Source organism: Crassostrea angulata, chromosome 5 (assembly GCF_025612915.1).
Source record: "Crassostrea angulata isolate pt1a10 chromosome 5, ASM2561291v2, whole genome shotgun sequence".
In the NCBI taxonomy this organism is placed as follows: Eukaryota; Metazoa; Mollusca; class Bivalvia; order Ostreida; family Ostreidae; genus Magallana; species Magallana angulata.
Window position 1 is genome coordinate 51596676 of NC_069115.1, and position 24164 is coordinate 51620839.

General features: G+C 34.7%; 5 protein-coding genes across 8 annotated transcripts; all 5 read left to right on the plus strand.

The window, feature by feature from the left end:
* Positions 1-2667: 2667 nt before the first annotated feature.
* Positions 2668-6002, plus strand: LOC128183470 (acetylcholine receptor subunit beta-like). Of its 2 annotated transcripts, none has more exons than XM_052852454.1 (2): positions 2668-2755; positions 3368-6002. In XM_052852454.1, exon 2 carries the CDS (start codon positions 3493-3495, stop codon positions 4681-4683), a length of 1191 nt encoding a protein of 396 aa, XP_052708414.1. In that variant the 5' UTR covers positions 2668-2755; positions 3368-3492; the 3' UTR covers positions 4684-6002. The 2 variants fall into 2 exon arrangements, with proteins under 2 accessions (XP_052708414.1, XP_052708415.1); XM_052852455.1 differs by having other exon boundaries at positions 2671-2755; positions 3420-6002.
* Positions 6003-6145: 143 nt separating this feature from the next.
* LOC128183469 (acetylcholine receptor subunit alpha-like) lies at positions 6146-11074 on the plus strand. 3 transcript variants are annotated; one of them, XM_052852451.1, is made up of 3 exons: positions 6146-7302; positions 7417-7510; positions 9430-11074. In XM_052852451.1, the coding sequence occupies exon 3, from the start codon at positions 9531-9533 to the stop codon at positions 10731-10733; it is 1203 nt and encodes a 400-aa protein (XP_052708411.1). In that variant the 5' UTR covers positions 6146-7302; positions 7417-7510; positions 9430-9530; the 3' UTR covers positions 10734-11074. The 3 variants fall into 3 exon arrangements, with proteins under 3 accessions (XP_052708411.1, XP_052708412.1, XP_052708413.1); XM_052852452.1 differs by having other exon boundaries at positions 7417-7503; XM_052852453.1 differs by lacking the exon at positions 7417-7510.
* Positions 11075-12881: 1807 nt separating this feature from the next.
* Positions 12882-14777, plus strand: LOC128184624 (acetylcholine receptor subunit alpha-type acr-16-like). The gene has a single exon (XM_052854182.1). The coding sequence runs from the start codon at positions 13157-13159 to the stop codon at positions 14339-14341; it is 1185 nt and encodes a 394-aa protein (XP_052710142.1). The 5' UTR covers positions 12882-13156; the 3' UTR covers positions 14342-14777.
* A 1028-nt stretch (positions 14778-15805) lies between these two features.
* On the plus strand, positions 15806-20166 carry LOC128185801 (uncharacterized). The gene is made up of 4 exons (XM_052855467.1): positions 15806-15911; positions 16288-16443; positions 19548-19652; positions 19992-20166. Exons 1-4 carry the CDS (start codon positions 15867-15869, stop codon positions 20112-20114), a joined length of 429 nt encoding a protein of 142 aa, XP_052711427.1. The 5' UTR covers positions 15806-15866; the 3' UTR covers positions 20115-20166.
* A 938-nt stretch (positions 20167-21104) lies between these two features.
* Positions 21105-23390, plus strand: LOC128184518 (neuropeptide receptor npr-1-like). The gene has a single exon (XM_052854038.1). It carries the CDS (start codon positions 21634-21636, stop codon positions 23050-23052), a length of 1419 nt encoding a protein of 472 aa, XP_052709998.1. The 5' UTR covers positions 21105-21633; the 3' UTR covers positions 23053-23390.
* Positions 23391-24164: the final 774 nt, after the last annotated feature.

Consider the following 24164-nt stretch of genomic DNA (forward strand, 5'->3'; position numbering starts at 1 on the left):
CACCCCTTCTGGGGGAAAATCTGGATCCGCGTATGCTACATAAATAAACGAACTTTACAGACGATCTGGTGTCTATCATTTCGATATACTGTGTGCTGCCTTCAATAGTAACAAGAAATAAAATGATTACCCCCGTTGAAAAAGTGAGAAGTTCTAAAGAGATAAAGCCACGAAGCATCAAAAAAGGAAGTGAAAAAATGCATATGTCTGCATATAGAAGCAGAATATTGTGCCCTATATCAGAAGTTATCACAATTCGTATTGTTTCAAACTTGAGTTTTGTGAAAATTTTAAGGCGCATTTTGATGCTTCGGGGCTCTAGCTCTTTTGCTCTACTTTTTTTTTTGCTATTATAGTTAATTGGTTTCTAAGATATACAGATGTTTGCAAACAGATATGGTCTTTAAATTGGCATTAACGTGGATAAAAGTAAATTATAATTAAAAAAACAACTTTAATCGATTTAGATTTAGAATATTTGACCAAAAATGCGTCTTCATTTTTTTGGGAAGGTAAAAATTATAAAAGTCCCAGTAGGATTCGAACTCATGACTTACAGATTCATTGTGAACGCTCTAACCCATTGCACTACGCTGTTATAAGGAATAAGTCTGGGAAAGAAAATATTTACAAAACTAGAGCAAAGCTCGTTGCAAAGCAACGAGTGGGTCTTCCGTTAATGTCGGAAGTAAAGCCGGAAGTTTCTGTAAGAAGCAGAGCACTTAAACCAACAACAAGAGTAACTAAAATAAAAAGATGAAAAAATCGAATTATTCCTGGTACGACTTAACAAAATCCGAATGTGTTCAAGCACGACTTAACAATTATTTTTGGTACGAATTAATTTTACTTTGAACATTACGCTATTTTTTTAACCAAGGACGCGGAATCAAAATTTCCGGAAAAATCAATTTTTAAACCCCGATATCTCTGTAATGCATCGTCCGATTTTCAAACGGATTTCAGATTTGAATTCACCATGGCAAGTTCTATAAGACTGTAGTATTGTCTTTTTTTGTTAAAAAAAATGAAAATTTCCAAAAATTGGAACTGCTTCCGATTTTGAGCAAAATTAATGAACAAAATTTTAAACCCCCCAGTACATTATAGAATCGATACATCTATCATCAGTAAAAATTTCAAAGCAATATCTTTAAAGTTTACAGAGATTCCTCCCGGACAAAATCACTTTTTTTAAATTTAAAAATGGCCGCCAAATTTGAACGGAAGTGACGTAAATGCTGAAACTTTAACATCTTTGAGGCACGGAAACTTTACATAAGCTCTGAAAATTTCATTGAAATCGGATGAAAACTTTTTGAGATATAAAGCTGAGAAGGAGTCAGAAAAAAAATAAAAAATAAAATAATAATAAAAAGAAACCGAAGAAAAACAAGAGGGTCTTCCGTTGGAAACGGAAGACCCTAATTATACTTATTTTATTGTTTATTTCGATCGGAAGTACGTTACATAATGGCGGTGTCCCATACCACCTTAATTTGAATGAATTGATTGCACAAAGTCCACGACATGATAGCAAAATAGACATAATTAAGCAATCATTTCATTTTAAATCAAGGAATTCGAAAGAGATGTTTAGTATTCGATGACACTAGTTCAATAAGATCTCGACGACATGCATTTGTTCCTGGAATGGACATCGGCTTTCGGGTACATGTATACGGCGTTCCAAGTTTATGACCTTGATTGGATATGACTGACCCGCAACGAAATTATCTACGAACAATCTACGCCATTATTCCATTATCCCAGCCAGCAACAAATACCCACACTAGTAAACAAAAGCATGGTCACTGGAGCTTGGAGCCGCAAGGTCGAAGGTGTGTTCTTTTTATCATGTAATACATAGCTTCTTAATCTTTTTAATCTATTGATTATGGTCAAGCAACAGGACTTGTTATTTGTAATTAAACGTCAAGGATTATTGTTACACAATAGAAACTATTGTCTTTCTCCTAATTTTATTTAAAAAAGAAAAAAGATTAGATTACCTTACTTAAAGTAGTCGTCACAACGAAGTTCGCTGAGAGATCAGCAGTTAGTTTTATGAAGAACAAACATAAAACAAAGTACGAATAAAAAGAAAAAAGCAATAAAACCTTGCAAGAATGGTGATTTGAAATATTTTCTTTTTAAAACTAGATAAATATACCTATGGGTTGTTTTTATTTTTTAACGATGAATGATATAACATCATGATAAAGTTTTTCACCTTTCCAATTTTATTAATTTCGAGGATATTTTTACTATTATGTTTGAAAAATAACTTCAAGGATAAGAAAAGAAAGAATTGTTTGCAAACTTTATATTTTCAAACTTTGAAATCACTTTTTCAAATTTCTCAAAATTGTTTAAAATTTTACAAATATAGAACAATTAAGTGCAGAAACTTAAAAAAAAAAAATGTACATAAATATTTCAATTTAATTATGAAATTAGAAACTTTGTCGACTCGGAGTTAAGCGCAATACGATGCTAACTGTCAGATAACTATAATCTAGCCTGGTCATGTTAAAACATCACGTGACTGCGTGCCTACATTCTAAATCTTTGTAAAAAGAATTTCAGCAACTCGGATTATCTGTAAATCTTATTCTACATTTTGATTGGTCAATTCCCCGTTATACCAGATAGCGGGGTTATTTACAGAAATTTTGTCTGCCGCGGTCACTTTCACGCTACGTCTGTCTGAATGAAACAACATTCTCTTTGAAAATTTCTCTTCGACATGAAGGTATGTACAACGATACATGTATTTTAAGAAAACAATTGATGATAACTATATACAGAGTTCAAAAATAAAAAAAAAATTTCGTACAAAAGTATTCGCATATAAAATTTTTTGAAACATGTCTTTTGATTTATGGCGATCGATCACATTGATTTGATAAGATTGCGATTTGTAATAATTTTAATTAATGTCACTCTTGTACAATTTTTAAAGTGAAGTGTTTGTAGATTAATAAATACTATCAGAATTATTTTAAATTCAGCAAAAGTTTGCTGTATGCAACAGTCTTTTATACCGAATTTAGCGCCACCATTTCATGGTTTCTTAGACAAAACCACATAATCGTCTTCATTTGTTTAGCTGAGCTGTAGTTTATAAATTCAATTTTCCCTTTTTTAGTTTCCTTATATATTCTTAAAAATGCAATTCAAGTCTTGTTCCGTATTTACTCCACCCTTTACGAAATTTTTATCTTTACTCGACACAACTTGTACAAAGAAACAGCGTGTTCTTTTCCATTTTATCAGATAAATTAACAATTTCATTTGACATTTCACAGAATAAACATTAGTTCATTTTAAGACTTGCTTTGATTTTCTTCTATATTTTTTCTAGGATTTGCAACTGCACTAGCCTTTTCTAACAACCATAATTCAATTGCTTACAGGAGCAAAGGAGGTGTTCTTAGACTATAATAAAGAATTACACCCTCATTAAAATACGAAAAAAGTGAGTTTAGCATGAAGTCGCTAGTTTTACTTCTGATGACATTAAATTATCTGGGAGTAGAGAGTTACACCGATACCCATCAAACCCAGCTGCATACTGATTTGTTAACCGGATATGACAGAAGAGTCAGACCAGGTGATGGGAACACACCCACGCAAATAGGACTCACGTTCCAAGCAATTTCTCTGAAGGAATTCTCTGAAAGCGAGGGAAAAATCGCATTGGTGGGAGCATTGATGCTAGTTTGGATGGATACGAGGTTGTCGTGGAATCCGGCATCTTATGGAGGTGACCTTGAACGAACTGTCTTGTATATCAAGGACATATGGGTACCAAAGTTGGTGAATATGAATCCATACGGGCCCGTTAAAATGTTAGGTGTGAGTGAGATGTTGTGTGAGATTTCCAACACCGGTGTCGTGTCAGTAATCCTACCAGACCTGTACGAATCCACTTGCGACGCGGATGTCTCGAATTATCCATTCGATTCACAAACGTGCACGCTTCAGTACTATATCCCTGGGTATTACGTTGACGATATCAACTTAGCGGCATCTGAACCTACCTTTGGCATGATACTGTATGAAGAGAACGGACTCTGGAAAATCACAAACACATCAGTTACAGTCGCTACACAAGTGACCAATTTCCAGATTCTGAAACTTTCCTTAAGCATGGAGAGACGTACGACTTACTACATAGCCGGTCTTCTTCTTCCGATTCTATTAATGAATGTCATACAACTACTCGTGTTTATAATTCCGGTCGAATCCGGGGAACGTATAGGCTATTCTATTACCGTGTTATTGGCAATTGCGGTTTTTCTTACTATAATACAAGATAAACTTCCGGAATCGTCTGAGCCGAACGTATCCCTTCTTACTTACAAACTCTTAGTAGACATGGTCATCGGCTGCGGCATGATCTTTGCTGTCGTGATTGGTTTGAGATTCTACTTCCGGACCGAGAACTTGCCAGTACCCGGATGTCTGCGTGGCTTTGCTCGGTGCTTCTATTTATGTTGTAAACGGAAACGTCCGACACAGACTGTAGTTCCCGAGAAGGAAGACCCCGACACTGAATCTTACAGCGTAACTTGGCATGATGTTGGAGAGGCATTTGATCGCATGTGTTTACTGTTGTTTATTTTGTCACTGATATTGAATAATGCTATTTACTTTGCAGCAATATCGTTAAAATAAAACCTTACATTCGAATTGTTATATATATAAATCCAAAACAACCTCACAATGCATGTACAACTCATTACCATCTAACATATTTTCCACATAGTAATATTCATGTGCGTTTTGTGCAATAACCGATTTTATTACACATTATATACCCAAGATTATTTTTTTGCCCATCATCAAAATTTTAGGGTGGCAATCTCCATATCGTGACGAACTTCCTATCAAATTAAGCAATCTGTAAGTAATGAATTCAAATCCTGCTGCTACTTTTGTAATGTTTAACTTTCCAAATATCTTTAAAATAATTATTTTGTCAAATATGAATGGCAACACTCATGGAAAATTCTAAATGGTGAAAGTTTTTTTCATTATTATGTTCTTTCATTTACAATAAAATCGACAGGTATCCCATACCACCTTAAAAACGCTGTTTATAACAAAATCATACGAATTGGAATGGCTAGCCTATCTTTGCTAATATGTAATTTTCATTTTTATAAGAAAATATAACATGCATATATCTCCCCCCTTTTGGTACATGAAATTTATAGATGAAAAATTGTCGAGCTTTTATGTTTCGTTAAAATGAATACAGGCTTTTTACATCAATGATTCAGAAATATTAATAATATTACAGGATTCAATCCTATAAATGTAATCAAAGTACTCATAGTACTGAAAAGCGACAACCCGGCTTCTGAATGTATATAAAGGATAAACAGTGTATGTTTTTAACATTTCAGCTTCTGTATTGCCACTATACTGTATTTCCTCATCACTGCGTGACACCCCCTGCAATAACGACAATAAAGCGCTAGGCTATGCTTAGCGCTTTAAAAAGGAATAGAGAGATTTGGTGAATTATTATTTTGTGTGAATTCCTATATGTATGTACAAATTATCTCTATGCGATGGAAGGAAATTGAAAGTTAAATCAAATAAATGAATCGTTGTGTTTGAAATGGATGTAACAGAACAATTCTAGCATACACTGAAATTAAATGGTTGATGATATGGGTACAATTCTTTTTTTTTTAAACACGCCAATTAAATGTAGAACATTTAATATCATTATGACATCTTTAACATGATGGAGTTCACCAAGAAGTGTTTTATACTAACATTTGAATATAACCAATTTTTCTTTACAACCACAATTCAAGGGACCAAGTGATTACAATGGATAATGTATAACATAATTAAGAACTTCTTCGGTCTTCAGACCCATACGTATAGAAACGTCATGAAATATAAGAGGTTTTTATCATAAATGTGATCAAAATGAAGAAGACAGCGAGTTTCATTTTATTTTAAAAATGTCCATTTTATCACGGATTAAACAAAAAGATAAAAAAAAGAGCATAAATTATGAGCTACAAGATGGAAGGTATATTCTTGATATCACGTAACATATTGCTTCTTAATCTGTCAATATTAATGTGGATAAAAGTACATTGTAATAAAAATACACTCAACGATTTTGAATTTTTACAAAATTTGATAAAAAAAATGTGGTTTAAAATGTTTGTTACTCATGGCTTACAAGTACGTATAGTGGACATTTTGACCAAAGGCGCCACGCTGTTAGATAACAATTGTAGGACAGAAAAAAAATTGCAAAATTATATTTAATTTTACTCTTTATTTCAATAAGAAGTACGTCACAATATAGAGGTGTCCCTTTCTACCTTAATTTGTTGATTATGATCAAGCAACATACATTTTTTGTCATAAAAAGTAAAGGATTAATCACACAAGCACACATTGCTAGCTATTGAGATAATGATTTATTCAAAGGATAAATACAGATTTGAAATTGTACATTTTAAGGTGGAATGGGACGCTTCCATGTTGTGACGTATTGTTTATCGAAATAAACAATAAAACCAAGTGTTATTTATATATTAAGTAGTTTCTTTCCCAAAATTGTCACCTATACTCTGTCCCAAAGTATCCTAGATTCACATTTTGCTTAATTACTCTATATTTATAAACACCTTAGGGTTCAAACGATGTTCATTCAAAAGTTTGAAAAATTTCCAAGATTTCCCATTTGAAACGTCGCCGTTAGCTTATCGGGATTCAATACACGGCTAAAAATTGTGATGTCTAAGGGAATTTTGTATTGTAGCGGGTGGTAACGTTGAAAATTGCACGAGGTATTCCGAGTGACTTCCGAATGGAGAAAAGATGCAAACATTTTTTCGTTCCTAGGAATTTTTTCGAGTGTAAAATGATAACGAGTCAATGAAGATATCTTGGAAATTTTCCCTTTCATCGATTTATAGATTTATTGTTTATTGTCATATATTAAACATGCAAATATCACAAAACTCAAAATAAACGAAGTTTCGTATTAATCTAATTTCCTTATGAGATCAAAATAATTGGGTACTATGATTACCGTCAGATAACTATGTATTAACATCCAGTGACTGCGTGCTTTTACCCTAATTCTTTGAAAAAACATCCACAATTCGGTTTATTGTTATACTCGTTCTACATTTTGATTGGTCAATTCCCCATTATACCGGGTAGCGGGGTTACCTGTAGAAATTTTGTCTGTCACGGTCATTTCACGCATGTCCATCTGGATAAACAACTTTCTCGATTTTCTTTTACCTGCAGGTATGATTTAAAATATGTATTTTAAGAGAATAATTGAATCTTATTGTGTACTGGGTTTATTCATAATAATGATGCTACGTATTTTGAAACGTGTCGTTTGATTTATTGCATAAGGTCATCTTTCCAAGTCAAGGTTTCATAATCAGCTCATCTAGACACACGGAGAGTGATGGATCAGAAACATTTGAACATGTGAAGATGGTGACTGGTATACTTTTGAATATTTCTCTTTCATTGCCAATATTCTTACAACCCCTATATATGCCACCCACCTCTCAACAGTGTTTCGCTGTAGAGGTTTCATCGTGTGGAAGTACATGTATGTTTTTCAATTCCGTTTTACTTGGTCACAATGAAATTTTACGCACCTTTTCCCTGCCAGGAGGAAAGTAGCATCAAATATACAGGTCAATGCATCATTTACAAACAGGCAATGCCGATAAAACAAGAGATAAAACGCACAGAATCTAACTTAAAGACAACGAAAAGAGACTATAGATGTCGGCCACGACTTTAGGGTGTGTAATTGGGTGTAACGCAATCGAAGGGTTTATATATCCGAGTAATGAATGGCCCCTATATATAAGTAGTGCTCAGCTTAAGTAGATGGTAAAACATGGTCAAAATCTACAAGAAGTAATTACATTTTTTTGGATGATGTATTAAAATCATTCCCAATCGAAGAAAGTGTTGCAGAAATGCAGAATTTTCCCTCAACGGGAGAAGGACATTTAACCGTAACGAATGAAAAGTCGTGCTACGCATAGATTCAAATTGCTAGTAGGCCTAAAATATAGTTCTTTGGAGCTAAATGAATGAATCTGATTCTGGCTCTTCATATACGCCCGAGTTACTTTGATTGTTACTTGATCATTGCCTTTCAATTTTCAATATCATCAAGATAAAACCAGAGACTTAAGTCTCTTATAAAACGTAGTCTAGATAAACGCTTAGAACAAACTTATCCGTGTGTGTATATATATATATATATATATATATATATATATATATATATATATATATATATATATATATATATATATATATATATATATATATATATATATATATGCATATTGCGTCATCGCTGATTCATACTTTTTGTATGACTTTTTTAAGTACCCGTACAAGTATCTTAAAAACGGCTTAGTTTCCTTAATTGATGCCGTCGTTGTTTTAAAATCTCTCGTTCAGTAGAAAATGTTTACATTTTATGTTTATAACGTTGACTTCACACAGTAAGTAAACTTTGACAAAAAAATACACATGGATTTACATATCAAGTTGACCAGCGTTTAATAATATTTATTCTTTACAAGTCTTTTAATATACCCAAACCTCACAGATCTATACGTGCTCAATTCCGTGGTGGTGTTCTTCATATCAAAATAGAAACAGGGCGATTTTTTTTTGGGGGGGGGGACGATCGGCTGTGGTGGAAGCAATATAATAGAGGACGATTTTCATATTTTATTACATTGCAGATCTTACTCAAAACTTAGAACCGAATAAATAATAGTTCACTTGAAATTCATAAAACAGTCTTTCGCTGAATTTAGCGCCACAATTTGTATCATCGGTAATTAAGACAACTCTGTATATGCTTAGCAATTTCCTATTTCCTTTCTCTTTATATAGTCTTGAAACGCTATTCAGACAGTTAGCGCTGTGAATAATCGCAGTGGTTTAAGGAGGGTGGATTGTCCAAAAATCGGCCGTCGGATCTACCTAAAATTTCCAGAAATGAGTTTTTAAAGAAATTATATAAAAGTTTCATGCATTTTAACTTTAAAAGTTGAACACTTTTCTGATTGTTTGTTTTATGTTTGTTTCTATTTTCTTCTACTTTGAATCACAGATACTTAAAATGGATTTTATGATATGAAGAAAATTAAAATAACCAGATATTTTTCATTAAATCTTATTTGTTTATAACGAACGCTCATATCGAGTTTTTCATTTCTTTGGAATGAACAATCTCCAGATTTCCGAATATGATTATTATTTTCCTGGGAGACAAGTTTTGTTCGCCCTGTCCAGTTATATTTCTGGACCAATCAGATGGCGCTTTATATAGGATAATCACATTGAGGTCTAATAATAGTTAATCTTTTCTTTTTTCTCTAGGATTTTCAACTTCATCAAGACCCTACCACCTATGATGAAATAGCTTATATAAAAAAACAACAGAAACCTCTATAAGATATTGAGGAAACGACGAGAGAAAAATGGTATTGATCATAACGCCGCTAGTTTTACTTGTAGTGTCATTAGATTATCTGGGAGTAGCGAGTTATAACGTCACTCATCAAACTCAGCTGCACACTGACGTGTTAACCGGATATGACAGAAGGGTTAGACCAAGCGACGGAGGCACGCCCACACTTATTGGGATTACTTTCAATGCAGTTTCTCTTAAGGAATTTTCTGAAAGCGGAGGCAAAATCGCGTTGGTGGGGGCCTTTAGATTCGTTTGGAGGGATACAAGGTTGGCGTGGAATCCGGCATCTTATGGCGGTGACCTTGAACGAACTGTCTTGTATGTCAAGGACATATGGGTTCCAAAGTTGGTGAATATGAATCCTTATGGGTCCGTTAAGATGCTAGGTGTGAGCGAAATGTTGTGCGAGATTTCCTACGATGGTTATGTATCATTCGTCTTGCCAGACATGTTCGAATCCACTTGTGACGCGGATGTGACGAATTATCCATTTGATTCCCAAACTTGCTCCCTAATATACTATATTCCTGGGTATTACACGGACGACATAAACTTAGACGCATCTGATCCAACCATTGACATGGTACTTTATGAAGAAAACGGACTTTGGAAAATCACAAACACATCAGTTACAGTCGCTACACAAGTAACAGATTTCCAGATTCTGAAACTTACAGTAAGCATGGAGAGACGGACGACTTACTACATAGCCGGCCTTCTTCTTCCGATTCTATTAATGAATAGCATACAACTGCTAGTGTTTATAATTCCGGTCGAATCCGGGGAACGCATAGGCTACTCTATTACCGTGTTATTGGCGATTGCGGTTTTTCTTACTATTATACAAGACAAACTTCCGGAATCGTCTGAGCCGAACGTATCCCTTCTTACTTACAAACTCTTGGTAGACATGATCATCGGTTGTGGCATGATCTTTGCTGTCGTTATTGGCTTAAGATTCTACTTCCGGACCGAGGTCACACCGGTACCCGGATGTCTGCGTGGCTTTGCTCGGTGCTTCTATCTAAGTTGTTCACGGAAACACCAGAAGCAGACGATCGTTCCCGCGAAGAAAGAACCCGTCACTTCATCTTACAGAGTAACTTGGCAGGATGTTGGGGAGGCATTTGACCGCATGTGTTTACTATTGTTTATTTTGTCACTTATATTGAATAATGCTATATACTTTGCAGCTATATCGTTAAAATAAAACTATACATCGGTATATGCCCTGTTACATGCATTTCAAACGACTCAAACAAACGCGCATTAACTCATTTTCATCTAATTCATTATCCATGTTCTAGACCTGAGATATACATGTGTATTGTCATTCTTTTGAGGCTCTTAGCTCGGTATGTTGACACAGCTTAACCCTGTTGATACAGCTTAACTTGTGACCGAGTTTTAACAATGCCGATCTGTACCTATTTTAAGACGGGTAAAATGGCAAACGAACTTGGATCACGTACATCTGAATATAGATTACAGAAGTCAATGATATCAGAATCTTTAAACATATTAAACAGGTGAATGCCATTGTTAACGTTATTAACTGTGTTAGAGCTGTCTTTACCGCCTATGATATAGATATTGTTATTCTTACATAATTTTATTACTTTATAACTTGATTACAAATAAAAAAAACTATCAGTATGATTTTCTATCCCCCTGTCTGAAGGAATTTGCTGTTTCTAAAACAGGAATGTACACCTTTAATTAAATATTTCCGATAAAAATTGTGGCAGTGGATTATATGTTTTATAAAGATAATCATGTTGCAGCAGAATTATTGCCCTTCTTTGTAAATGTGTAGGTTTAAAAATGTTTATTTAAAAATACCTTTTATTATTATTTTTCCTATTTATTTTAATACCCTGAGTATGGTTTCACAAAACTATCGTTAGATCTGTCATATGACATATCTTGAGATTGTTACACGATCCGACTTATGACAATCATAAGATCTATAAATTCTGCTCTATACCAACAATTAATACAAAGTTTCGATACACACTCTTATAGTCTTATCAAAAGACACCACATTATTTATAATGTGAATTATATAAAACAAATTTCAGAACAGTGAAAATTAAAGAAGGGGACACGATAATATAGTGAGATAAGGAATAAGGAATCATTCTTTGAGTATTATGAGGTGATAATTTCGGTCGGGGCGTGATCAAATCCAATAAAGCCCAAAGGGCTGAGGTGATAATTTCGGTCAGGGCGTGATCATATCCAATAAAGCCCAAAGGGCTTTATGATATAATTTCGGTCGGGGCGTGATCAAATCCAATAAAGCCCAAAGGGCTTTATGATAGATTTGATCACGCCCCGACCGAAATTATCACCTCATAATATTCAAAAAATGATTCCTTGTTACTTATATTTATATAATTTTAAGCCATTGTAAGATTTAATATTTAAATATAAATAAGCAAACCCTGCTGGCGCCCCAATTTGAAGTTATGGGTTATATAGTACAAAATCGATACGTAGTGTTATCACAGAGAAAGACACTGGAAAATGTAAATAGAAGTAAATGAAAAGCCACAAAAAAAGAAAAAAAAAGATGCTAAGATTTTTTTTTTATAATTTCTACATATGTCCAGGTTGTTCATATTGCACATTTATCCTTTTGTTTCTTGAATTTTGTAGTTTATAATTCAATTCCTTTTTAATAAATAAATTGCACGGCGACATTATACGCACCAACAATGTAAAACGCGATTTCAATTTATTTGTATACTACACTCATGAGAACTCAGTGCTTTTCATGGACGCAGGGTGGAGAGAGATGGATACACCTCCCCACCCACCATGTAGTGTAACTTCCCGATGTGGGGCGGAGAGGGAGGTCACATGGTTGTGCCTCCAACCCCACTTTATATTTCAAATAGCTATACCAGCTTAATTAAAATTAGTCTAAGTGGACGTTATATTGTTTATCGTCAGACAGAGCTACAACAAGTACACACACACACACACACACACACACACACACACACACACACACACACACACACACACACACACACACACACACACACACACACACACACACACACACACACACACACACACACACACACACACAGATATATATATATATATATATATATATATATATATATATATATATATATATATATATATATATATATATATATATATAAATATATATATATATATATATATATATATATATATATATATATATATATATATATATATATATTTTTTTTTTCCGTAGTATAGAGGACCTTTTTTTCACTCTTGGAATAATTTTAGTGTGTTCCCCTTTACTCGTGGCCCCTTCTCTATAAAGTTCGTGCACACACAATTGTGTTTCATTGAAGATATTTAATATTGTTTATAAATGCAGTTGTTATAAAACATACACATTCTAAAGTGTTAAAATTAAATCAGAAGTATGTATATACATGCTTGCAACCTTTTAACTATTTAATCCATAAAGGATAAGCTATTCAGGCGTGTTGTTCTAATTTACACCTAACAAATGCTACTTTATCGGATTAAAATGTCTATGTTCATGTAAATACAGCCATAATATCAGAGTAAATGTGCCGAGATTCGCGTAAAAACAGCCATTGCCTTGTTATATAACAGATGATGATGATGATGATGATGCGGAGCATTGTCCTCTTTATGATATTCCTGGGGGTAGAGAGTTACAATGTTACCCACCAAAATCAGCTCAACACAGACTTGTTAACTGGATACGACAGAAGAGTAAGACCGGACGCCGGTAGCACACCTACAAATATATCGGTTTCTTTCATTGCCACCTCTCTCAAAGAATTTTCAGAAAGCGAGGGAAAAATAGCTTTAGTGGGATCCTTCGTATTCCATTGGATTGACCAGAGGTTTGTGTGGAATGCAGCATCCTATGGTAACGACCTTCACAAAACTGTCTTTTATGTCAAGGACATATGGGTACCAAGGTTGGTGAATATGAATCCATTCGATTCCGTCCGGATGTTTGGAGTGAGTGAGATGTTGTGCCATATCTCTGAATTTGGAGAAGTGTACTTTTTCGTTCCGGACATGTTCCAATCCACTTGTGACGCGGATGTGACGAAATATCCATTTGATTCCCAAACTTGCTCTCTACGTTATTACGTTCCTGGCTATTATATTTACGATATCAACATTATTCCTGTATTATCTTCTTTTGATATGCGACTGTATGAAGAAAACGGACTCTGGAAAATCACGAAAACATCCGTTACAGTGAAAACAGATGCTTCGCTATTTCAAATTTTGAAACTTACAGTAAACATGGAGAGACGGACGACTTACTACATAGCCGGTCTTCTTCTTCCAATTCTATTAATGAATACCATTCAACTGCTCGTGTTTATAATTCCGGTCGAATCCGGGGAACGCATAGGCTACTCTATTACCGTGTTATTGGCGATTGCGGTTTTTCTTACTATAATTCAAGACAAACTTCCGGAATCGTCTGAGCCGAACGTATCCCTTCTCACTTACAAACTCCTGGTGGACATGGTCATTGGCTGTGGCATGATCTTCGCTGTCGTTATTGGCTTGAGATTCTACCTCCGGACCGAGGAAACTCCGATCTCCGGATGTGCGCAATGCTTCGCTCGTTGCTTTTACTCCAAACACACGAATCAAGTAGTCGTTCTTGAGAAGGAGGAGAATCTTTCTTCATCGGGAAATGTTAAATGGCATGACGTGGGGAAAGCATTTGATCGATTTTGCTTACTTCTGTTTATTTCATCACTTATTTTGAATAATGGTATTTATTTTCTGGCCGTATGTCTTTGAGAACTTTTATATCATATTCTAATGGATTTTATCACAATAGCTAAATTAGAATGTATAGCCTACCATTTTTTAAATCATATCTTAGATATTAAAGAAAAAAATTCTTTCAAGCGAAACTGTGTACGTCATTTTTAGGATAAATATATCATTATTACAAGCAACCATGCAGGATGCAGTTATATGATACGAAAGTTAAAGTAGCTGCGCACTTCTTTTGAACCACTATGCATCAGAAGTGCTCTGAAGCATTAAGTGAGCGTCAGATTTACATAATGTAATGTTTCAAGGCATTTCCCCCTAACTATGGTGGAAGATTAAGTGAAAAAACTGCTAATTAGGTGCATCATTCTGTAAACAATGAATTTTGAAGTTACGGAACAGTGGCGTTTCGTCACCGCGCGAAATTTTACAACGAGCTTTAGACCTACAGTGTTCTTTTTTTTTTGGGGGGGGGGGGGGGAGGGGGGGGGTTTAAAATTACATGGAAATATCATGATTTGATATTGGTGTCGACGAGAATATTGACATTATTTTGTCCGAAATATTACATCAATACATATACAACATATGAAGAAATGTTAACATCAGATTTGTATATGTACTGAGAAAATAAAACACATCGTGTGAGATTAAGGAATTGTTGTTGTTTGAAGGAACACGCAGCGACTTTATTAAGAAGAATGATTATTTTGATGTCATTAAAAATTAAGTCCATGGACATGGTAAAAGGTATGCGTTTTTGGCTTAGAAGAATGAAGAATAAAGTTAATTTCATTAACTGAAATATTTGAAATTTATTTGAAAGCGATTTGCACGTTCATAATTTTTAAAATTTATAATTTTTTTCTTCAAAATTATCATTGTGGCACTATGCTTGCCTTAAATATTCCGACACCAAAAATGTAACAAAGATGTAAATTACTGCGCATGCTCATTTTGATTTTTGTACAAGTTTCATTTCGGGTACCTTCTCTAAAGCTTCCTCTTTGTTAACAATTCGATTTTACTTTCCAATCCTGTTTCGTTTGAATTTTTAAAACTGATTTGCACAACTGTTAAAACAACTGCAAAAAACAAATATATCTTATAATAGACTTGCCCAAGTTTCAATATTGTTTTGAATGTTTCAATGTTTCTTGCAAATTTGACTGTGTTTCGGAAATTTTAATTTCCTACATGTAGTAAAATGTTATCAAATATATTTTTGAAATTATTTGAAGGTATTGAAGAAAGCAATGACTATCATACATAGAGAGACTTAAGCAAGTCTAATCCTGAAACAAAGACAATTTCAGAATAAGAAAACCATCTCATGATCTCCATTAAAAGTGCTCACACACTGAAATACGAACCTCTCTTCTCAAAACTGATAAAATCAGACCCTTTTATATTAGAAAATTCACATAAGAGTTGGAGGGTCCGGTCTCTATGACTTCCGTTGGATCCGCCACTGAACTAGATTTCTGTCATTCTCCGTAATTTCTTATCTTGTCAATCGAAGTTTGGCTGTGAGAAGAATAAAGAAATGTTCCGAATTGTTTTACTTGTCACCATATCAGGGCTCATTCGTGTAAGTTATTTTAAGGATCTACTTAATGAATAATTGAATACGAGTAAATAGCCTTCTTCATACAGATATCCGTTTGTGTGAAACTTTCTTACAGTTAATGGGGCAATGATAACGATTACACTGTAACTTAAATTTGGTGAATATTACATGGTCTTAAATATAAATGTATACTCTTACAAGAGATCCTCCCTTATGTCGAATTTGATATAAACATTGATGATATTGAAAATGTACCGCAAGAATATACATGTACATACATCCTAACAAAACACTGAATAAACTCGAAAACAAAGCGCTACAATTTGATGATAAGGAGTACATGTACTAATCGGTTTATATCATACATATTTTATCAATATACCCTTTTTTTTATCAGTTTCTGTGTGAAGCCGCAAGTCTTTCCCCTGATACCACCACCGGGGGAACAGTAGCCACCACACAACACCATCACCACCACCACACCCACCGCCCTCATGTGACCAGAGAACCCTCCGAAAATGGAATTGCTACCTTCCAGTATGACCATTACTGTGTACGTTTCAATTATAACTCTTACAAAGGTCGGGTGGCAACAAATTATCCATCAGATCTGCCTTTACCTGGAGTCTTCGGCATAAGATATTAATGGTCTTAAACTATAAGTCTGTGAAGAAAAATCTAGATATGCTAGGTTTAAAATATGATGATTTTCCTATTATTTTCTTTATTCAGAGCTCTTGTTCATAAGGAGGTAAATATAGCTTAGAGTGACCACGCGACTATTCAGCCATCTTAATATTTGAATGCGACTTATACTCTCATACTTATTGCATTTGAGAATAATCGTGTTTATTGAATGCTCTTAATTTCAGCAAACTAAGAGTGGACAAAAAATTACACCATTAAGAGTTATCTTTCATGTCTGACAAATCCATTTTTTTTTATCAAATACAATGTTATAATCATCTTTTTAAAAATTAACAAAGTTGTACTGCATAAAAGTAAGGAATGTATGAATAACTCGTTACACAAACTAATGTTTTATAAGTATGAACTAATGAAATGAACAAAGTTAGGAAAATTAACATTAATAAACCGAATAAACAATAAACCCACGGCACATTGTCACATACAATGAAATGTCGATCTATCTGTTTTAAACATACATGTATATTTATAATTTTTCAACAAAGTGTAATAAATGTATCACTTACAAATGTATGTTAACTGCAGTAAAAAAAGAAACTCTGCAGCGTGCATGCACGTGTGTCCGAAATCGCCAACAGCACTAACATCAATAATCCATCCCACTAAAAGACCGCGGCTATTTGTGACAAGGGAGAGATGTAGGAGGGTGAAACAAGTGCGGCCATTATTTTGTGACAGAGGGTAAGATCAGATGCACTTGACAGTATATGTGTAGTGGTATGGGACCCTGTCGATATTAATGTGGAAAAGGGAACATTATAATCAAGATACCTTCACCAGGTTAGGATTTTCAAAATTTACAATATTCTACCAAAATAAAAATGTTTTAAATGTTTTGAAAAGGTATTATAATTATAAAAGTGCCAGAAAGATTCGAAGTCATGACTTACAGATTCTTAGTTATTTTCTTACCCATTGCGCTACACTGTCAGGTTACATAGGCACGAGGGCCGCATAAATTCTCAGAAATAAAGGAATAAAAAGTGAATTATCATGGAGCCATCCCCCCCACCCCCACCCACCTCCACCTCCAACTTTTTGGCACAATGTAAAAATTGAATTAAATAAAGGAAATTAACAGTGAAATTAAAGATAACGGACTAGGGATTTCATGATGTTGTGATCATTTTGATTTGCTTGTCAAGATTTTTTGGATGAGTCTGCCCCCACCTCCTCCACAATCATAAACGACGCTGTGTGCCTGCTACAATTTAAGGAAAGGAATAAATAAAATAATATTTGATTTTATTGTTTATTTTGAGAGGAAGAACGTCGAAATATACTCATTTACTCTGTAGACTGTTCACCCGCGGAGTACTTACACCTTGTTCGTATATCGAACGCGCCAAATTTCGTTAACTTGCTGATAGTATAAAGTGTACCTTTTGTTATGTCAAACCCGAGGGTCAGTGTACTCAGTGGTACTGATACAAAACGAACATAATATATTATCCTAGTGACATCTTTTCACTGACGATGCAAATCTGAACATTAATGAAATAAGGATTTTGAGGGCCAAGGACAAAAATCTTAACATCATCCAATTATCATAAAAACCATTAAAAAAAGGAGATGTATGTACTCCGCTAAAAAGAGTAAGATCTCCACTGTATAACCGTTTCAAAGATAGATGTAAATATGTTTCAAAGCACTTTTTAAAAAATACGCACTTTGAAATTTTCAAAAGTGTATTAAAAGGGACCAAGTCAAAGCACTTCGATTTTTTTCAACGTATGTTGATATGGTCAATGTTAACTGCAATTTGTAAAAACAAATATTGTGCAGGGTCCTTTGGGAATCGTTAATACCCTCAAATATGATAGCCTAGTTTAGCTCGATGAGACATTGTAAAGAAAATCCATAAGATTTTTAGCTATCCTTAATAGCAATTTCATTGGTTGATAATATCATTTAGTTTAATAATTTACACAACAGTTCAAGAGTTTACTGAGAGTTTTACGAGTGTATATCAAAATACCGGTATCATATGAACTGCACCAATTTGCCTTCAGCCGTCCCTCTAAATTTTCCTATCTTTTTACTTTGTGAATATTTACTGTTTAAAGAAGGATTGGAAAATGAACAATTTTATGGAATACAATAGCTTAGCTATGGGTGGCGTTTATAAGCTTATGAACAAATATGATGACAAAGTATATCAAATATAATACTAGTTATATATTTGTTTTCAAAATTAATACAAAAAAGTGCATGCTTAAATGCCTACATTTCACGACTGTACATACAATAATCTTACTTTATAGAACCAATTTAACAAGACCTTGGACTTTCGGCTGGACGTAGCTATCTATTTCTTGCGTCAAAACAAGTTAGAAATGACGCGGGTTCAAGCGAAATAATCACCAATTGCGTAGTCTTAGCTCAAAAACCAGACAAATCTTGTTGATTTCAAAGAGCAATGGCTGAGTGGCCAGTAGTGAAATAGACAGCCCTACGTCACATTGGTGTTTGACACAACTACCCAAATCCAAGCTCTTGTTAAAATGGTTCTATATCGAACTGTGGTAGAGGTAGGTATATGACATTCCTACTAGCTTTGTCTAGTGTGTTAACCATTTAGCTAGATCGGTAGGGTGCTGGACTTGACTGGCATTCCAGACGACTTGGGTTCAAACCCCAGGCAGCAGAGCCAAAATGTGTTACAGAACTACATGCAATTTATTTTGTTTGAATTTGGTTTATCTGTCATATAAATGTCTGTCTGTTCTGAGACTGTTGACATCGTGTTTGTTTATTATACACAGTAATTCAGATTCGTTTACCTTGATTTTGATAGAAGGTGTATAAAACAATTTTTTTTCATTAAGAGACCAGGTGGTATAAGACAGAGGACGCGATTTACAACCATGTATTCATTAATTAACGCCTGCATTTTTTAATAATCTAAGATACCCCCGATCGATGTTTAATTTATCTGGTTTCTTGCAGCACCTGATGGCCTATATGGCCGGACATAAAACCTGTTACATATACGCCATCCATCCTGACGACCGCCATCTTGTTCACACCGAGAGCGGCATGCTTTTGCTAGAGGTACGACTGTTCCAACGTCACAATCCAGTTTGCTGCAAAAATTAACGTGAAAATACACTTTGTAAACATATATATAAAAAAAGAAACCGAAACTGCAAGTTGAAAATGGGGTAAAAAAAAACGAAGAAACAGTTACAAAAGAAATATTTTTTATTATAGTACAAATATCATGTTCGCAGTTTTAATTCAAAGTTCAAAATAAAAAGAAACATAGGTACATGGCCACAGTATTCAATACGAAACTTTTTTTGTAAGTGTAGATATAAAATTTTCTACAAACGCTTAAATTCGTATTCAATATATCTGTTTTTTGATTACCTGTCGTTTTTTACTTGGCAGGTAAGGATAATGACACTGTCAATTAACGCCACCGAGCCCTACTCTCGGGACGATCTGGTTGTGAGGAGCGGAATGCTGGCCCGGCTCTGCCCCGATACCTACACTCTCATTGACCTCAATTAAATGGTTAACACGTCATGTGGTACACAAAAATAAATTACGTCATCAAACTTCATTTCCGTTACGAGGCTCTCTTTCTATCAAAGACTTTCATATGTTTGAAGAAGGAACATAGGATATATATCTAAAATATCAGTATAATATTGTTGGTACTTTGTCTCAGTCTGTGTTATTTCTAAATTCATGCATGCAGCGGCTTGTGCGTTTTTATTCACGTGGAAAGAAAACAGTACATTTTTTTAAAGATGAAGGAGCCAGGATCCCTGTTGCTCTGTGCCTGAACTTTGCCCCATAATTTATATGAAGCTTTATGATAGACTAGATACTATGCATGGAGTTTGATGAATATGTTTACGAACAAGGTTCGATAGAAATAACCTTTCCTGTTGTTTTATGATATGATCTTGACTTCTGGTTTGAAGCCGGTCACCTTACACGAGTATCTTATAATAGATCAAGGTTACAACAATATATCATGTTTCAAAATACCAACAAAAATAACCAGAAACAGGCATCATACTAAGGTTTTCTTTTTATACTAGATGTATTTTTTTAATTGTATTCAAATTTTATCTTTACTGTTTTCATATGTTTTTTCATACCCAAAATTGGCAGATTATTTGATAATTCTGTAGCAAAATGCATTTATCATTATATTTTGAAACTTTTTCATCGTCCGTCCCAATAAGCTTTCGTTAATGTAGTGTGTTGGAATTTGAAATCATAATAAATTATTGGCTGAATTACCACATAACGTGCATGACTGTGTAAATAAATGTGGGTTTTTATCGTTTAAAAAAATTCACATAGAACGATTAAACTATAAAAAAAAACTTGGTCAGAAGGGAGGATTTCTACAGACCTTGATAAAACAATCGATCACAAAATGACCAAAGTATGAATGGTATTCATTACCAAAAATATCAGATATTCAATAACTACGATCGGCTCCTTACAAACACAGCATTAGACTCCTTACATTATAGAGGGTTACTTTACAAATTATATATATTTAACGTAACCCATGGGAGTATGAGTCCAGTGTGTTGATAATGGGTCAGAGTGAGGTAAGTCTAGGTAAGCAGTGTATTAGCATGATGAGATTCGATAATGCACCTTTCTGGTCGCTGTCCATACTGAATCGACACGGATATACTACAATAACATCGAATCACCGCGTGCTGTAACCCGCATGTCCGTCTGTTTACTCTCACCCAGACAGAGAAAAACAATAAACAACAGCAGAGTCCACGGCCAGACTTACTCCTTAGTGCGTTTTTGTTTCATCAAAGAACAACGACGTACATGAAAACTCCAACTATAGGAAGTCTAATACTGGGTGTGGATTCTATTTCTTTTTTAAATGTGAGCACGGTTTCTCTTGACAATAATCTTAGTGACAAAACATTGTTATCGTTGACTTGGTATGTGAAATGCCTTCAAAGAAATATCAACGGATAATCATGATCCTGGATTTTGATACAGATCGTTTTCAACAATTTTTCATCGGATTTAGCAATGCATGAAGAGATGTAGATTTGGTGTTTCGTTGGATGCTTTGACAAATCATACCGCTGATAGTTTTGGCGACTATTTCATCATGGACCCAGACGAAACCACCACCCAAGATTACGTCACACAGGTGACCGTGAACTATACTGGTTCCTACGAGAACGTTACCTCCATCCCGGATAACCATTCGAACTCGAGTTACAGTGAGCAACTTTTATTGGATTTCAACGCCGAAATTTTTCACCGGCGTCTTCCAAACACCATTCTCATCTCGGTTATGATGATTCTCGGTGTCATCGGAAATTTCGTTGTCCTTTACGTTTATTTCACCAGATTAAACCGTAAAAACGTCGAACGATATTTTGTTCCGTTTCTAGCTGTAGTGGACTTTGCCGCCTGTGTCATAGGGCCTACCTTTTCTCTTCTGGAAAATGTGTACGCAGTTATCTTTCCTTCTAATCTCCTCTGTAAAACCATGTGGTATACAACGAGTCTGAGCAGTGGACTTTCAATTTCTGTTTTATCTATCATCGCTATAAATCGCTATCTTAAATTGTGTAGACCCCATGGGAGACAGTTAACCGTGTATCACAAGAGAATGTTTATGGCAGCCATGTTCACCATAGTGACTCTCATTCTAATACCTATGGTTTTCTTTGTAGAACTACAATACATCGATTTAGTTTATAAAAATGATCACGTTTTAGGAATAACTTGTGCTCCCCACAATCCTCGGCAAACACTCGGAGAAACAATCTACTTCGGATGCATGTTTGGGGTTATTTCTATCATCATTATAATCACAGCGGGGCTTTATACAGCTGTTGGGAAGGTGGTGTTCGAAAGGCTCAGAAAGACGAGAAAAGGATCCGTTCCGAGTTCAATACAACCTAGCCCGCGGTTTGCGCGGAACAACAAAGTGGGTAACGATCGCAAAGACTCGGTGGCGTCGGTCCTGTCCGCCACTAACAATGTTCTCCAAGAAACCAGGAGCCAGTTAGATATACGGAAAAAATCTTCAGTAAATGGCGTTCTGAACGAAAACAGTAGTATACTAGATACACGGAAAGAATCTGCCATGAATGGTCAAGCGCTACATTTACCCCGATCTACCAATGGAGCCTACAGGCAGTACAGAATGAACTTCTACATCATGTTTTTGACTATCTTTGTCTGTAACACAATATCGTTCGTTCCGTCCATGATTTACCTGTTTCTGCACGAACACGATTTGTATTTCTTTTTTAGACACGACGATGCTGTTTTAAACATTCATCTGACCATGCAAAGATTGTACGTAACTAATCACGTGCTCAACCCTTTCATATACGGGTACTTTGACATCACGTTCCGGAAGCACGTGATTGATACGTTCCGAAGGGTTCCACCTTCCCCAACCGCTGTTAGACAGGTCAGCAGCGGGACATAAAAACTCAACTGGATACCCACTGGGTAACATCATACTCAGAAGTCTGTGATTATCGACGGAGTTCCCAAAAGCAATGAAAAAAAGGAAAACAACTGTTGCACAAATCTTTTTTTCATGACGTATATAATTTTCAATTTTTATTTTTCATATTTATTTCAATCTAAAAAAAATCTTCTTGTTTGACTCGTATTTTGTTCGTCTGAAATAAAATTTGTACCCACAAATGTGTTGTAATTCCAATATGAAAGCGCCCAGTGTCATATTTACCATATGTACATAATGTTTTTTAAGCCTTTTGTTTTCTCTCTCGAGAATCAGGCTTTTTTAGAGTAATAAAAGAATACACTTTGCCTCAGATCGCGATGTTCCCTGGTTTGTGTGACGCGACAGAATTGTCTGTTAATGAACATGTTTTGGGCTTGTAAAGATAGGTTTATCCCGATGAGAACCCCCGGTAATTAAGACGTGTAGTAAAACATCTGTTTGTTAGTGTAAGCCATTTCTATATAAACAGGTTCAGGGATGTAACGGGATCATTTCAGATCATTTTAATTTCTATAGTTTTAATCTTGTATCAAATGATAAACGTACCAGTAAAGTGTTTTCATAAAATGTTTGACATGTCAGTACTTTGATCTGGTATATTGCAATATAAATTGAATAAGGGTTTTCTTAAAACAGGCCTTGACTGTAGAACAAAGAAGCGACGATTTTACCCTGAAACCAGAACTTATTGGGTCTTATTTCCTACTTAATTGATAGATATAAGGATATCCGTCATATTCTGGTTGTCAATATTTTAACATTTATTTACACAGTCAACGATAAAATTTAGATTGCGTAATATTCATAAAGATTCATTATGGTATATAATTGCTATTTTTTAGTTTCAATGTTAATCCGCATGCAATTACAAAAAAAAAATTTGGTAATCCTTTACACTAAAGAAACTAAATACCGGACCATTTCATATGAGTCATCTCTTGCCTCGTGTATGGAACGCCTCAACTGCCTTATGTGGATGTCTTCCTTAAAATGATATTTCAACATTACATGCTGATACTTTGTAATTATATGCTATTACTTTGACATCATATGCTGTTACTTTAAAA